This window comes from Falco punctatus (genome assembly GCF_963210335.1).
Source record: "Falco punctatus genome assembly, chromosome: 3".
Lineage (NCBI taxonomy): Eukaryota > Metazoa > Chordata > Aves > Falconiformes > Falconidae > Falco > Falco punctatus.
In genome coordinates, this window is record NC_137582.1 from 114,295,755 (window position 1) to 114,311,962 (window position 16,208).

A 16,208-nucleotide genomic window follows, 5' to 3' on the forward strand; every position below is an offset into this window, starting at 1 on the left:
TTACAGTCACCTTTTATGCCTTGTTATAATTAGCTCATACATATTACAAAAGTTAAGCTTATTATTGGTTAGTTGCCTAAATACCAAGCCTGCCCCTAGTTTCTCTTCTGTAGTTATCTGTTCCCACCTGCAACATTCTTTTCCCACCGTGATCTTCCTGTTATTGGGTAACAAGAACAGCCAAGGATAGTGTATTTTTGCTTTACTTCAGATAAGCTGAGAGTGATGTGCATTTTTGTCCAGCCAGCTGGACTATGTCTATGTGACCCTTTTCAGCTAGCCAGTTATCCACATAAAATGACTTTCATATAAAAAAAGAATAAAGGCATCAAACCCAAGCAGCCTTACACCAAAACTCTGTACTGTCTCCTCCGGTATTGCCTTGGAGGTTTATTCTTTGAGAGAGGGGGGGATGTAAATCAGCCAGAACATTTTGGGTCTCTGATCTCTTTCAAAATCGCAAAAGCCATTTATTTTCAGACCTGGGGTTTGAATATTGCTCAGATTTCTCATAATCATCTCTCAGTGCTGACAGGCTGGAGTCTGAGCACAGAGACAGAAGTGCAACCAGCTGTCATTTAAAATTCAACTGAAAGGGAAGGAGGGAATAATAGTGTATCCAATATTTCTTTATTATTATTTTTAATTTATTTTACTGCTTGTTTTATTTTATTCAATTTTATGTACAGGAGAAGGGTCAGATCTCCTCTCTCTTGTTTGTCCTCCTCTCAGCGTCAGCAGCTCTGGTTTGGTGGTTTTCCAAACCCCGTTGGAGGAAGGATGCGCTTGGCAGTTTCCACCAGAAAGAGCTCATAGGGCATTGGAGCCGAGCAGGAGTGAACAAAAGTGACCAGCTTGCAAACCAGCACACCTCAGAGATCAACCAGTTCTTTTCCCAAATCAGACAGTTCATGCTCAGGGTTCCCTGCAGTGTTGCAAATATTTTGGGTCTGCAGCCAACGGCAGCAGAATGGGAATGTAGTGGGACCTGGAGTACGGGGGAGGAAAAAAAGATGAGCTAAAATACAGCTTAAAAGGATAAAATATGCTGATTTGCTGCCTTTCTTCATCTGGGCATCTTTTCAAAGTATTTTGAGACATCTTCCCTGCCAAGTCACCCAAGGGTGATGCCTTTGGGTGCCGTTGTGGCAACACATGTCCCAAAAGAAGCATCTCGCCCCCATGGCCGTGATCCTCCTCTGCCCAGCTGGATGATGCCTTGCCGGCATTACACCCTCATTCTGCATCAACCCCCAAACACTGATCCTGGGGACCAGCTCCTGCACTGCCCCAGGCTGGAAAGATGCCTAAACAGGATGATTTTTGCATCAAACACCACTGAAAGTCCAGGGATGGACCAATTCTGCTGCACAACCCAAACACGAGCGGCACTGGAAAAAGCAGTGATGGGAAAAGTAATAACAAGGACCAAGCAAGGATGATGTCCTGGGGCCATGCTGCCCACGGGCAGAGCTAGTGGGCAGCAGCACAGCTAGATCCTCTCAGCATCTCCCTCTCCTTCCTTATTTACAGCTCGAGATGAAGCCTCCTTGTTCATCTCACTGGCAGAGGACCAGAACTCCTCAATTCTCCGTTAGCCACCACACATGGCATTTCTTTCTATTATTTTTTTTGTAATTATCTAACAATGAAACAATTTAAAGGGTGATAAAAAAATCAGAGGAGGAAGAAGCCATCAGCGTGCTTAAAAAAAATAAACCTCTGTGGGTACGCAGCCACATCTGCCCTTGCTGCCACGCTGAGCCAGGAGCATTAGGCGCGTGTTTTTAGGTGAAGGATTCAACAGAGTTTATGGGATTGTCCAGCACCATCAGAGGTGTTACATGTGGGATTCGGGGATAAGCCAAGGATTATGTAAAGTGAGTCTTTAAGCACAATGTATTTGTCATTCTACGATTCAGACACATCTAATAAGAAGGCAATCCATGTCAGCGCGATGGGGCTCTGCCAGCACTGCTGGGTTTGGGGTGAATGGGGCTAGCAAGGGGAAAATCACAGCCGAGCTGTCCCTTATCAAAACCAGGCGGTGGGGACGAGCTGTCCCTTATCAAAACCAGGCGGTGGGGACGGGTCCGGCCCCAGGAGCCTCCAAGGGACACAAGGGGAGGAGGGATGGTGGCTGCAGTGATCAGGTGAAAGGAGGTGGGAGGTGTCGCTGGAGGGGGGAGCTCTGTGGTCAGTGGGATGGTGCAGCCCATCGACCACTTTCCCCTGTGGGCTGTTTCCAAGCATCCCTTTCTCTGCCAGAAAAAGGGAATTATTTTGCAGATTGTTTTACAAGATTGTCCTATTGGTGCATTCCAGCCCTGGGATCCCAGCCCAGCATCCCAACCTAAAACACCTGCAGGGCCGTTCGGTCTCCAGGAGATCCAGCAGAGACTGGACCACATCTGCCCGTGGTGCAAAGGCCACCAAGAGGCAACACCGAGCAACCCCCCCAGAGAAAAAACCCTTGAAGGCAATCTCTCCAGCCCCATCTTTCTTAATTATCCCTAAGTGAAGCAGATACACCTTCAATTTCTCCACCAAAAAGGGAAAAGGAAATAGATTATTATACTCCTTAATTAAAAAGTGTGTCAGTCTTACAAGCAGTTAATTAATAATTCCACATTAACTTGATTAAGCAGTAGGACAGCGGGAGGCGGTGCAGCATTCACGAAGCTCCCGGGGTCAGGCTGAACCGGCCGGGCTCAGCTCGTCCTTGTAAACCAAGGGATAAATTCTTTGTCCTCAACAGGTCTGGAGGTTTTAGGGATAAAATCACAGCAAACGTCAGCCTGGTGTCACCCAGCTCTCAGGGTTCCCATCACCCCCGCATCCCCCCAAGCTCCAGACTGGGGGCTCCCCATGTCTGCAGGAACAAACCTTACTGGCAGCATTTTTTGATTTCCAGCCATGGACAGGTATGAATATCTCAAATTAATGAATGGCTGTGATAAATCACAGCTCATGGACAGTAAGGTTTTAAAACTGAGAAAGCATTGCTCCTTTCCCTGGCCGGAGCACCCACACGGTGCTGTCTCCACCTCCTCCTCCTCCTCCTCCTCCTCCTCCTCCTCTCCCCACCCACCCCTGCACCCTCAGCTGGACAGCGGATTTGCATGCACTTCTCCTCAAAAAAGAAAATGTAATTCCAGGATACAAAGTAGTCATTAATCACCAGGAAATTGTGTTTGTTACAGGAGAAACATTAACAAAATAATCACAAATTGTTTGCCAACCCTGATTTGCAAATGCACACGTTTCTAAGGATATGGAAAGGCATCTCATTTTGCTCGTGTAATTAGTTATTAACCCTTTGCCACATGGTGCAGAGCGTGGGCACCCACGTCTCCCAGCACACAGGCTCACCCACATCACGAGCATCCTCTGCTGCGCCCGAAGCCACTCTCGCAGCTGCCCCACCACAAAAAAAATTTAAGCACTCAGTGTCCTCAGAAAGCTGTGGATTTGAGGCTATTAAAATCCTATCATTTTATTGCTGTGATTAGATTAAAACACTGATTTAAAGCAGCCAGCCATGCCGCAGATGGCTGCACACCCCGCTCACTCCCCTCAGGATCGTTCCTGCCCAGTGGTAAAGGTGCTGCCAGGACATGGTTGTGCTCAGGATCCAGCAGAGACGATGTGGGAAAAGCCGGTTTTGTCCTCCATGGCCCTGCTGGTGCTTGAGGGCTCCTCGCGGTGCCATCACCAGTGGCACCGGGCTGCCCTGAGCCCTTTTGAACTCACTGCATGGATGGAGCATCCCTGCAGCGGCAAGAGTGGGGAGCAAATCCTGCCTCCCACGGTGATTCAGGCTGAGTAAAAGGGGGTGCTGCTGATTAGAGCAAGAAAATGTGCTTTGAAATGCAAGGGCTCATCAAATTCCTCTCTGCATCTGACGGCTTCGATCACCCTGACCGCAGGGGGCCAGGTCCCTGGCTCTGGTGTGGGGTTTTATCCTGGCAACATCCAGGCAGGGGGCTGGAAACCAGCTCCAGCACCCCAAGGGGTGGTCGTCGACCCTGACTTTGCCAGCCCCAGCACTCCTGTCTATCTCTTTTTTAATGCCGTGTTGAATTTAACACAACAGAAATGTCTATATTGAATTAATTGCCATCCCGGCGTCGGCCCGGGGAAAGGGGGAGACGCGATGCCACATGTCAGGATCTGGCCCACCTCCTCCCGTGGTGGATTCGGCTCCCGGAGGGTGAGCACGCCCCTCTCCCCCCCCCCGCCCCTCCCTCCAGCCCCTCAGCCGCTCCCCCCCCCCGCCCGGGGACAGCAGCCCGTGTCACGAGCGGTGCCGGTTGGCTCGGTGGGCGCGGGGCGGCTGTGGGGGCATTTGTCAGCGGTGATTAACTTGCCAATCCCAGGAATGTCTGAGGACTTTTACACCCACTCCGGTCACAAGCAACGCCAAGGTTCCTCAGAGTGGACGAAGGCAGCGAGAAGAGCTCTTTGTCTCCCTGCTCCCCCGTCTGCTGGCAGAGCCCCCCTCGCCCCCCTGCAGCAGTTGTAAACCTGACCCCAGAAGAGAAAAGAGGCAGAAAAATCCTCATCAGCACCTTTAAAAAGGATTCTTTTCCAAAACTGGAGTTTCCCTTCATGTCAAACCTTCCAGCCACATGAATTCACACCCCCAAAAAAATGTTGTTTTCCTTTTTTCTCAAAAAAATAATGTGAAATACCAAGCATGTTGGTTACAATCTTCTATTTCAAATCACTGCAGCCTTAGGGATGAGTCATTTGAGTCCGAAGGGACCCTCTCCTGCAGCACCCAGGATAATTTCGGATGCCCGCTGGGCCATGTCACCAGGATGGGGACACACTGGGGAGGGCATGGACCGGGTGGCGGGAGATCTGAGCATCAGGTACTTCTCGCTTGGATATCAATTGATTGCAAAGGAATTTTATGGGAATAAAATACCAGGGGCTTCAGCATGGGACTGGGGGAGCAGGAAGGGAAGGGCTGGATTTAGGGGTGATGCCGATGGCCATGGGTACCCAGCCAGGCCACCCCGCCGTGGGCTCGCACCCATGCAGCATCTCACGGACCACCAGCAAAGCTCCAGGGCTGACACGGGGAGGGCTGGCGGTAATGAAGGGATCTGCTAATTGCGCTGAGAAGTGGAGTGCAATGAGCAAACTGGGGTTTATGTTGCTGCTGCCGCCCAGGCGGGGAAATCCAATCTCTCCAGGAAATAAGAAATTGTTCTTAAAATCACTGTTTGTTCTGCGGTGGCAGGCCCATCAGTAAGGCAGGCATCTTCACTTCCCTTTTTTCCCTCTGACCTAATCAGTTTTAACTGGAAGAATAAACGAGACCTTTCCTTCAAGATAATTATACAAAACATTGAATTAAATTACTATTAGGAATTTTTACCTTCCCACTTGTGTCAGGCAACTGTTGTTTTAAATAATCATCTGATGCACATTTGTGGTGCATCTTTCCAGCGAGCGTGTACATCCCTTACAGGCTGGAAGCTGGTGGTCCATAAATCAGAGGAAAGGAGCGTTGTCGTGTGTCCCCCCCCCCCGCCCACCGAGGACCCCCCTGCCAGGGCTCAAGGGATGCTCCTGTGCCCATCACCGAGGCCCCTGGGCTGCCACGGCTCGGCACAGGGCGCTGGCGCAGCCTCCAGCACGGCTGATGTTTTCGGGAGTGGTTTGGGATAAAGCAGCCCCGAAGCAGGACCCCGGCCCCGGCGGTGCCGGAGCCCCCCGCGCCCCCCCCCCGGGCCGCCCCGCAAAGACCCCGCCGGCTCATCGCAGCGGTGCCCGGGCCGCCTTAAGGCGGGGGGCGGGGCCGCACCGGAGGGCGGGGCTGCGCTCGTGACGCCACTGCTGGCCGCGCCGGGCGGGGCCGAGTCGGACCGAGCCGAGCCGAGCCGGGCCGGACCGGACCGAGCCGAGCCGGACCGAACCGAGCCGGATGCAGCGGGCGGCAGCGCGGGTGGTGCGCGGGGCGCGGCCCCCCCCCGTGCGGGCGCTCTCGGGCGCGGCGCGGGCCCCCCCGCGGGGGCTGCTCTATGAGCGGCACGGGGAGCCCCCGGCCGTCGTGCAGTAAGGGGGGCGCGGGGGGGCGGGGCAGGGGGTGCACTGCGGGGGGGCTGTATAGGAGGTGCATTGCGACGGGGTGCAGGGGGGCCTTTACTAAGGGTGCATTGCAGTAGGGCGTGCAGGGGGGGCTCTACTGGGCATGCGTTGCAGGGGGGGCTCTGCTGGGCATGCGTTGCAGGGGGGGCTCTGCTGGGCATGCGTTGCAGGGGGGGCTCTGCTGGGCATGCGTTGCAGGGGGGCTCTGCTGGGGATGCGTTGCAGGGGGGGCTCTACTGGGGATGCGTTGCAGGGGGGTGCAGGGGGGGCTCTACTGGGGATGCTTTGCAGGGGGGGCTCTACTGGGGATGCTTTGCAGGGGGGCTCTACTGGGGATGCGTTGCAGGGGGGGCTCTACTGGGGATGCTTTGCAGGGGGGTGCAGGGGGGGCTCTACTGGGGATGCTTTGCAGGGGGGGCTGTATTGGGAGTACATTGCAGTAGGGAGTGCAGGGGCGTGAAGCTGGGGTGCATTGCAAAGAGCACAGGGGGTGCAGGTTGGAGCAAGGCTGGCGTGCGGGTGCAGCAGGAGCATAAGCGTGGGTTGGGGGCTAGCAGAGGGGTGCAGGGTGGGGTGGAGGTGCAGGGGAGGCGTGTGGGGCCCGGGGTGCTGGCAGGCTGCTTTCAGAGTGCATTGGTGGTGGGTGTCAGGGGTTGCCCCCCACAGGGTGCAGGACCCCCAGGCAGTGCCAAGGGGGCTGGGAGGCTCCCAGGCACACAGGGGGTCCCTGGGGGTGCCCCCATTCCCCGCATCCCGCAGTGTCTCACAGGCAGGTGCTGTGGGGGGTGGGGGGGCTTGCCTCCACTTCCCCCACCCACCTGCTGCTGCTTCAGTTTGCCTTAAAACCATGTGTTTTCCCCAAAAGCCCATTCCTGATTAATTTGGGGTATGATGAAGAAGTTGGAGCCACCAGCATCGCTGCACCCTGACTTCACCCTTGGCTGCATCACACTGAGGGGGTTTCTCTGGGGTCCCAGCTCGGGGACCAAGCCAGTGTCGCAGCTGTCGGGGCCAGCGACTGGCACCTGGTGCTGCGGATTTTCCTTCTAAAACGGCCAAAAAGCCTTATAAGGGGAAAGTCACATTTTGGTGCGGTTTAGGCCCGATTATCAAGGGAGGAAACAAACCTTGAGGACTTGCTGCCCTGCCCCGCTCGGACCAACTGAGGTCACCCCTGGAGATGCCGGAGGTGCAGCCTGTTGTGTGGGTGCCCCTGCAGCCCAAGCCCCCGGGGTCTGGGGGGATGGACGGTTGCTTTTCCTTATGACCATTTAATTGTGCAACAGTGCTCGTTGCTCTCGAGATTTGCTGCCCCATCGCTTGTGCAAGGCCGGTCTTGGGCTTCACCACTTCTCGTTTCTGCAGATTTCTGACAAGTTCCCGTAACACTAAAGTGGGGCAGGACAAGCTGTAAAATCCCCATCCAACGGAATAGTGTATGGTTTTTTTTTTACACAACCTGCTGAATTTGTTAAGATTATTGAGCGTTACTTTGCTTGGTGACATGGGATTTTGTTGGGTGGTTGGCTTTTGGCAGCCTCCATCAAAAATCTGTCCATCTGTCTAATATAAATCTGATTTTTTTTTTTAACGAGATGGCAATTGGAGCTGTGGGTTTGTGCCCAAGCCAATGCCGTGTGGAGATGCTGTGTGATATTACCTTTAACCTCAATATTTAACCTAATTTAAGAAAAAGGAAGGTGTTTCAATTAGTCAGATATGCAGAAGGTGGCAAAACTCAAAATTATTTAATTGGCTGCCTAACAAGGCAGAAAAATATATACAGCATGGAGACGGCATTGCTAGGGGCCAGAGAGCCAGAGGCATGGGCATCCTTCAGCAGCAGTGCCTGCGGGTGGGTCCCCGTGTCTTGGAATGCTAATTCTTATTTTCTTTTTAATTTTTTTAAGCCTTAAACAGGATGGAGCGTCAGTGTTTTCCTTCCAAAGCCTTGCCATTCAGCTTGAAGCTGGTTTGCAAGGAGCTAACTTCATCCAGCTGATTCTGGCAGGCGGTTTGCCCAGCAGCTGCTGCCGCTCCTTGGATGCTGGACACACACCTGGCTTCCAAATTCATAACCTTGCCAAAAACTGCATGGATCTGGGCAAAACCCACCAAAGTCAGGACTCTTGGTTGTACTGAGCAGCTGCGGGGCTGTATTCTGCATCTTGCTGATGCCAAACTCTCCAAGGGAGGTTTTTGGACCCTGCTGGGAGCCTGATGCACATCTCATTGTCAAGATTGCTAATTAGGAGAGGAAAATACTTGCAAATGCCGGAGACCTGCCCCTGAGATGAGTGTGCAGGGCTAGGATAGCTGGAGTGATGGCAGAGGGCGGTCTTCCATGACGCAGACAGAGGGTTCTGTGCTTGGGGGCACACCTGTATAGCGAGGGTGCTCAGCGAGGGTGCTCAGCAAGCATTCAGGCTGTGGGTTTCTATTTGGCTGGCTGCTGCTGAGGAGCTGGAGCGTGGTGACCTCTCCTGAAGCCGGCACTGGAGCGCATGTGGGGCCGTAGCTGGAGCTGCTGCCAGCAGTGCAAGTTCCCGTGTGCTGACGGCCGCCGGACGCATGCACGCTGCTGTTTAATTAAAACCTCAACGTCCTCTCCCAATCAGCTGCGCAGCTAGGAGGAGGGAAGGGGGGAGCCACTTTGGCAGCACAGGCCAAGCCATGAAAAGAAATTCAGCGTCTTGTTCCTGGTGACATGTAGTTAGCAGCGTGTAATTGCAGCAAAGAGCTGCTCCCAACGTTGGCAGCCTTTGCGAGCCCCTTTGCGGAGCCCCCAGCTCGTTTAAATGTGGTTAAAATTGCCTTCGTCTTGCCAATGGGCACGGCCGGGTGGGTTTGCCCTGGCTGGGAGGTGGGTCAGGCAGTCACCAAGCTCCCAGTTGCTCTGTCCCCTTGGTCTGCGGCATGGTGCTGATGGGTTTTACGGAGGAACTTCCCCCCTGCTCCTTGCAAGACCCAAGGTATCCCAGATGTTTTATACTACAATTCCCTAGGGCTGTGCGCGCCAGGAGGATGCGTTTGAGGCAGGGAGATGAGCTGGATTAACCAGCCCTCCTCTTCCCTTGGTGTAAGAGCATCTTCATCATGTTTAAAATGGTCTTGTGGCAAAAGGGTTGGGGATGTCATCCCTCTCAGAGAGGCTTTTTTCTGTGCCAGGACTCTTCAGGGTTTGTTCCTAACCCTGGCTGAGGGTGTGAGGTTTAGGGGTGGATGTGGGCACTGCTGCTCCCTGGGGCACAGGAGTCTCAGCGGGGTCATTGAAGTCCAATGTTTGGGTTCTTCACTCGATGAGACCAGGCTACAGCAGTATAGGTGACATGGGGTACAGGGTGCTGGTTAATGTGTAGGTGATACAGGCATCTCTCTCCAGAAGACATCAGCCTGGCCAATGTTGATGCACTTTTCCCTTGTGTCTCCCTGTTTAGACTAAAGGACCTTGAGGTGGCCAAGCTGGGGGACTCCGATGTCCACGTCAAGATGCTGGCAGCCCCCATCAATCCTGCTGACATCAATATGATCCAAGGTAACGTGCCGGCCATGTCTTTTTTTGCGTATTAATTCTTGCATGGTGCTCCCAGCGGGCCTGGAGACGGCTCCTGGGATGGGCAGGGCTGGGGTATGATGGGGTCTGCAGCTTACCTCCAGCTTCCTGGCAGGGACCTACGCCATCCTGTCCCCGCTGCCGGCCGTGGCGGGGAATGAAGGTGTTGGGGAAGTGCTGGAGGTCGGGCGTCGTGTGGCAGCTCTAAAACCTGGGGACTGGGTCATCCCAGCGGATGCTGGACTCGGTGAGTGCATACCCCGGCATCCTCGGTGCTGGGAGCCATGGCACCGCTGGGTCCTTACACACCAGCAAGCTACTCCTCTGCATCCCCCCACCTGCAAAGCATCTTCTCAGGGGATTTTTGGGGTGCTTGAACCCCCTGATTGCTTACCAAGCCTGCACAGAGAGCAAACCCATGGCCATGCTCTTGTGCAAACCGATGCTTGGGGAGCTCCATCCTGTTCCAGGACCCCCCAGCACCATATTTGTTGGGTGTCTGTAGAGCCACGTGCCTCTCCTGCTTACAGCAATTACATCTAATCGAATGTGACTTAAATGGGAAAAAAAAAAAAAGCTTCATTAGAGAATGCTGGGCAAGGGAGGCAGCAGTTGGAGCCCCTTCTGTGCTGTATTAGCCTGATCATAAATATAATGGGCTGGATTGTCTTGGATGAGAAGCACCGGGATAACTGCTGGAGCTGCACAAAGGCATCTTCATTTCTTACCTGTTTATATCATGGCTTATGTTTTGTTATTTCCACCACGCATTTTTATTTTTAATATGTTTTTTCTTTAAAGCAAGCTCAGTATGTGATCCCCAGCGACTGATGCTGCTCATCCTCTGCAGATGCAGGGGAGCTCCAGGGAAGGATGGGGGGCTCAGGGGAAGGGGCTGCTGTGCACGGGACACATCCAGTGCAAAAATCTGGAGCACTCACAATAGCAGCGATAGCAATGCCGTTGTTTATCCTAAACCTGAATTTAGAAATAATCCACTTTTCTGTAGCATAGACCCTTTATGGGGCTTCTGCGCCATTCTAAAGCCTCGCAGCAATCTGTGCTTCTCTGGAAACAACTGTGTTTTGTCACATCAGCTTAGAGCTTCTTTAAAGACCTGGGATAAAACATTTAACCTGTGCAAGGTCACGGTTACATCTCATTACAGTTTTCTCTTTAATAGTGCTCTGGTGGGAAAGCATGGGAATTTATTTTCCAACCAATGTCTCTTGTGCTTCTCCAAAATGCCAATGACCAGAAAAATGGCTGGTTCTGGTTCAGTGTAACAGATTGGTCTCTGCTTATTTTTTCTTAAAAGGCTTTTTTGCTTAATGGGAGAACGAAAGCTATCTAGTTAAGATCCAAATGTCATATTTTTAAACATAAAAAAAAAAAGTAAATGGATGCTAGGGGGCTAAAGCGGATATAAGTATAAAGGGAGTGAATTGAACTAAACTGGATTTGAATATATGGGCCCATCTATAGGATGGGGGGTGTTTCCATTATCTCTGCATACTCCCTGCGCTCAGGGAGCCCTGGCCTCATTATCCCTCTGGGAAATGATTGGACTTTGCTGGGTGATAAATCTTGGCAGGCAGCGGAGAATCCACTCCCTGCCTCTCACAATATTTTGGCCATACCCATACAGGAATATATTTCATAACTCGCTCTCCAGGGTTTAAACTGTGCACAGCGTGGCAGTGCTGCCACGACCAGCATTGCAGCTATGGCCTGAGTTGCGGTCTCGTAATGTTTTCCTTTCCTTGCTCACCTTCCTGCCGCTCTGCCTGCAATGCTCTGGTACCCCAGGGACGTGGCGGACACACGGGGTGTTCCCTGAGGAGATGCTGCTGAAGGTGCCCAGCGACATCCCGGTGCTGTGCGCCGCCACCTTGAGCGTCAACCCCTGCACAGCGTACCGCATGCTGGCTGACTTCGAGACCCTGGCGCCAGGTATGGCTTCACCAGGTGGAAAACAAGGGGGTTGGGTTGGCCAGTTGCTTCTGCAACAAAAAATCAGGATTTATTTATATCCAGGTGACTCTATCATCCAGAATGCCGCCAACAGCGGCGTGGGCCAGGCTGTCATCCAGATCGCCAAAGCCTCCGGCATCAGGACCATCAATGTGGTGAGGGACAGGTGGGTCCCCTGAGAGAGGAGAGGGTCTCCTGCAGGGCAGGAGCTTCCCTCAGCCTGGGTCAGAGGCTGGCAGGAGGTCAGGCAAGTTTGGCAGCTGGATCTGGTCATCCTGGCCATCCAGCCCAGAATTTTCCTGTTTGCTCCTCCAAGGTGTCCTCCAGCCTCTGCCCTGTTGTCCCCAGGCTATGTCTGAGCAGGAGGGAGGAGGAGATGACACTCCGCTTTCTGCCTCATCTTTTTTTTTTTTTTTTTTTTCTCCTCCCTCAGACCTGGTCTCCCAGAGCTAGTGGAGAGGCTGATGGCCCTGGGCGCAGACCATGTCATCACGGAGGAGATGCTGAGAAAGCCAGAGATGAAAGATATATTTAAGGTACCTCAATGCTGATCCCACTGGAGAGACCATCCAGCGAGTCGGCGCTGTGGGGAGAGGTGCAGGGATGGTGGGATGGGCAAATCTCTCTCTAGATCAGGATTTAACCCCAGAAGTGGGGGGCTTTTGCTGCGGCCACAAGGTCCAGAACATAGATTTTAACTCTATGACTCTTAGCTGCCCCCAGGGTAAACATTGAGGTTAAGGCAGTTGCCACCTCAAAAACTGCAGTCCCATCCTCCAAAGGAGCCCTAAAATTTGGGAACCTTCTTAATAAACTCTTGCAGAGCATCCCGAAGCCCCGGCTCGCCCTGAACTGCGTTGGAGGCAAAAGCACTACAGAGATGCTGCGGCATCTGCAGTAAGTTTGGCCGGGTGGTGGCTCGGGCACGGGCTCAGGGACAGCAGCCAGCCCTGGAGGGTCCTGCTCCAGAGCCCTCGGAGCACAGGAGGTGGCTGGAGTTGCTGTTAGCTGAAGGTCATTACTGAATTTTTGGAGAGGGGAGATGAGTGGAGAAGTGGGTTTGGAAAATAGCAGTACTTCAGGTTAAGCTGTCATCACTGCATGTCTCAAATGCTGCCAGTGGCGTGAGGCAGCTGAGGTCCAGTTATGAAGGTCCACCAGGTCCTGGGCAGGTGTAACTGGGGTATTTAGCTGTAAACTCAGCTAATGGCGCATGGGAGTGAGAGGGGAGCTCTGGAAAGTGGAGGCTGAGGGGCCTGTCGGTGCCATGGTGGGGTTGGGTACAGCAGAAGGAGAGGCTGCAAGGTCAAAGCTGCACGTTGCGGGTGGCACAACCCAAGAGCCCCTTCCTCTTCCAGGCCCAAAGGGACCATGGTCACCTATGGTGGGATGGCAAAGCAGCCTGTGATGGTGCCTGTGGTGAGTAATGGAGATGCTCTTGATTTCCCCCAGGACAGGTCCCCTGTGCTCCACTGCGGATGTCCCGGTCCCCTCAGCACCACAGGAGCTCGGCTCTCCCCTGCCTGCAAACTGAGAGCTCCAACCTTTTTATTTAAGTGCTGGGGTCCGTTATGGGACAAGATGCTTTGCATCCCAGTGCAGGTCTTTTGGCTTTATTTATGGAGGATTCGGGTGGCTGTTAAATCCCCACCGGTGCCAAGCATCAAACCCACCCTGACTCCATGCCTTGGAGTCACATCTCCACATCCCACCGGGCCCTGGCTCACAAATGAGAGCGCTAACAAAGGAGCGAGGAGCCTCATTGCCACCTTCCACGGCTGTCACGCTGGGAGGGGACACACAGGTCTCACCTAGGTGTGTGGTTCCCTCTCTCCGCAGAGTGCCTTCATCTTCCGGGACGTGCGGCTCTGCGGCTTCTGGGTGACCCAGTGGAAGAAGGACCACGCGCAGGGTGAGCCGGCTGGGTGCTGGGGGGCGGCACAGGAACCAGTGCCAACCACACCGGTGCTGTCCTCTTTATTCTTACTTGTGTCACAAGTGCTGATAGTCCTCAGCAGGGCTGAAACAGGGGCGCTGGGCGGTGTGGCTTGGGGAGGGACAGTGGTGAGCCACCGTGCTGGGGGCACATGCCACATGCCTGAGCTGAGAACCCATCGCACCCCAGCATCCCCTGGGTAGCATCAGGCAGGGGTCCCTGGGGACAGGCGATGGCTCTGGGACACGTGATGGTAAGAGCTCCCCCCTTCCCCTGCAGACCAGAGCCTGGCTGACATGATGGACGCCTTGTGCCAGCTGATCCGGAGGGGTCAGCTCACCGCGCCAGCATGCACCGAGGTCCCGCTCCAGGACTACAAGGCAGCGCTGGAGGCCACCATGAAGCCCTTCACGTCCTCGAAGCAGATCCTCATCTTCTGACCTGCAGCTCAACCGCGGCGGTGGGCTGAGCCCACTGCTGCTTCGCCACAGCCAGGCTTGTCCTTGCTTCCTTGTCCGCAAACAAGAGATGCTTAGGCGGAAAAAAACCCCTCCAGATCCACTGATTTTTCTCTTTTTTTTTTTCTCTATTTTTTCTTTTTTTTTCTCTTTTTTTTTTTGTTTTTTATTGTTGTTGTTTAAAGTTTTTAAAGCAGCATGTGTAATTGCTTCTGGAGGAAGGCTGCAACCTTGCTTTAGCTGGGGGGGGTTTGGGTGGAAGAGAAGGCTCAGGGAGCCTGGGGACAGCGGCTCGCTCAGCTCAGGGTATCCAAAGAGCAGCAGCTCCCCCCTCTCTCATCTTTTTGGGGCTGAGGGTGTTGCATTGCAGTCCCCTGCCTCCTTAGCAGCTGTCAGTGGTGTTCTGCTGTTTGCACTGTCCTTCCAGGTGATTTTTGGCTGCTTGTGGGTGGCTCTGCAGGGTAGCAGGGGGCTGGTCACTGCCCTCCTCCCAACCAGCACAGCCCTGCAGCCTCTGAGCCGCCTCCATGTCCCCCCTCCAAGTTCAGCAGAAAGTGCCAGGGGGTTGGGGGCACTCCCCACATTGAAATGCAGAGAAACCTCAATTTTTTAAATGGATTTTCTTTATTGTAAAAATTTTTTATTTTATTTTTCCCTGCGCAGCTCATGCAGTGCTGGCAGGGGATGCCTGTGCCGGCTGGAGGACAAGGGCACAAAGGGCTTTTCCAGCCCTTGGCATCCCCTCCTTTCAAAAATGAGCTCGAACAGCTCAAAAAAAGAGAAACGCCAAGTTAGCGAGTACAAGGAGGCCTTTTTGCAGTACCTGGACTTGAACTCAGTTTTGCTGCTGCCCCTGCTGTCACTACTGATCGTGATGAGAACCTCATGGAAATCCATGTCTAATACGTATCTATTTTTTTAATACTTATATTTTTTTTTAAGATGTTGCTAATAAATGTTTCTATGCTCAGTCGGGTGCGTGAGGGTGGGCAAGGGATGTGTGGCACTGAGGATGGGCACACGCGATGCACCGGGCTCCCTTGCTACCTGGCCTTTTCCCCATCCTAAATCTTGGGGATTTTCTATCCTATAAAGCTTTAATTACAATTGCACGTAAACAGTTAGCATCCTGCTAAAAGTAGCAGGAGGATGGATGTGGTTTTGCCCCATTAGCAACCGTCAGTCATCAAAACCAGTGTTTTTTACCCCAAATCTGTGCCCCAAGACAGACAAAGATGCACTTTTTCCCCCCACCCAGTTATTGCAATGGGAAGGATGAGGCTCATCCTCAGGGCAACAAGAACCACAATTCCCTTCAAAAGCCTTTTCAAAGCACCATGGTGTTGACTTGAATTTCAGTTTTTGGTCTTAATTACGATATTCAGCGGGGGAGTGAGCTGCTGCTCCTGTCCCTCTGCTCCGCAGCCAGCAAAGCCCGGGAGCAAGGGGCCGGCGCCTGCCTGGCGGGGGAGCGCCCGCCCAGCCTTCCAAGGTCCCTTACAAGTGGCAGAGAAACTCCAGGTTATTTATTATCCATCACGTTGGTGGCCACCTGTCTACCCCTGCTCGCCCCTGGGTTTGGGGTCAGAAGAGGACAGTCCAGTCCTGAGCTGCAAGGTGGTGAGATGCTGTGGGTGTGACGCACGCCTTCACCCCTCCTTCCCCTAGCAGCTCCACCAGTAAAGCTGGAGCCGCAACCAGTCTCATCCACACGCACCACAAGAGTGACAATCCCAAAGGTGTGCTATAAAGCTTGTAAAGTCCGGTGGCAGAACAAGGTGGGGAGCAACTCCTTGAGCTCCTCTTGGGTGTGAGGTTCAGCACCGCTCAATCCTGTTAGACAGCAGAGAATCCACATGGCAGTACCTAGAATAAAACCCATCCATTGTAGAGGGATGGGGTGGAATTTTGGGAACCTGGCTGCTCATGGCTTGGACAGGCATACTCTGCTGGGTAAGAAGCTGGCTGGATGGGCTGCAGAGTGGTTGGCAGTGGAGTCACATCCTGCTGGTGGCCAGGCGCACGGGGTGTCCCATGGGCTGGGTGCTGTTTAATGTCCTCATCAGAGGTCTGGACCAGGGGATCGAGGGCACCCTCAGGCAGTTCGCAGGTGACACCAAGCTGGGTGGGAGTGTGGATCTGCTGGGGGGCAGGAGGCTCTGCAGGGGAGTCTGGGCAGGCTGGA

At 53.5% G+C, this 16,208-nt stretch overlaps 1 protein-coding gene across 1 annotated transcript; it reads left to right on the forward strand.

The window, feature by feature from the left end:
* Window positions 1-5,851: 5,851 nt before the first annotated feature.
* On the forward strand, window positions 5,852-14,993 carry MECR (mitochondrial trans-2-enoyl-CoA reductase). The gene is made up of 11 exons (XM_080379654.1): window positions 5,852-5,893; window positions 5,938-6,069; window positions 9,540-9,637; window positions 9,771-9,902; window positions 11,465-11,608; window positions 11,693-11,795; window positions 12,063-12,165; window positions 12,453-12,526; window positions 12,988-13,048; window positions 13,469-13,541; window positions 13,845-14,993. The coding sequence occupies exons 2-11, from the start codon at window positions 5,939-5,941 to the stop codon at window positions 14,003-14,005; spliced, it is 1,080 nt and encodes a 359-aa protein (XP_080235780.1). The 5' UTR covers window positions 5,852-5,893; window position 5,938; the 3' UTR covers window positions 14,006-14,993.
* The last annotated feature ends 1,215 nt before the right edge of the window (window positions 14,994-16,208 follow it).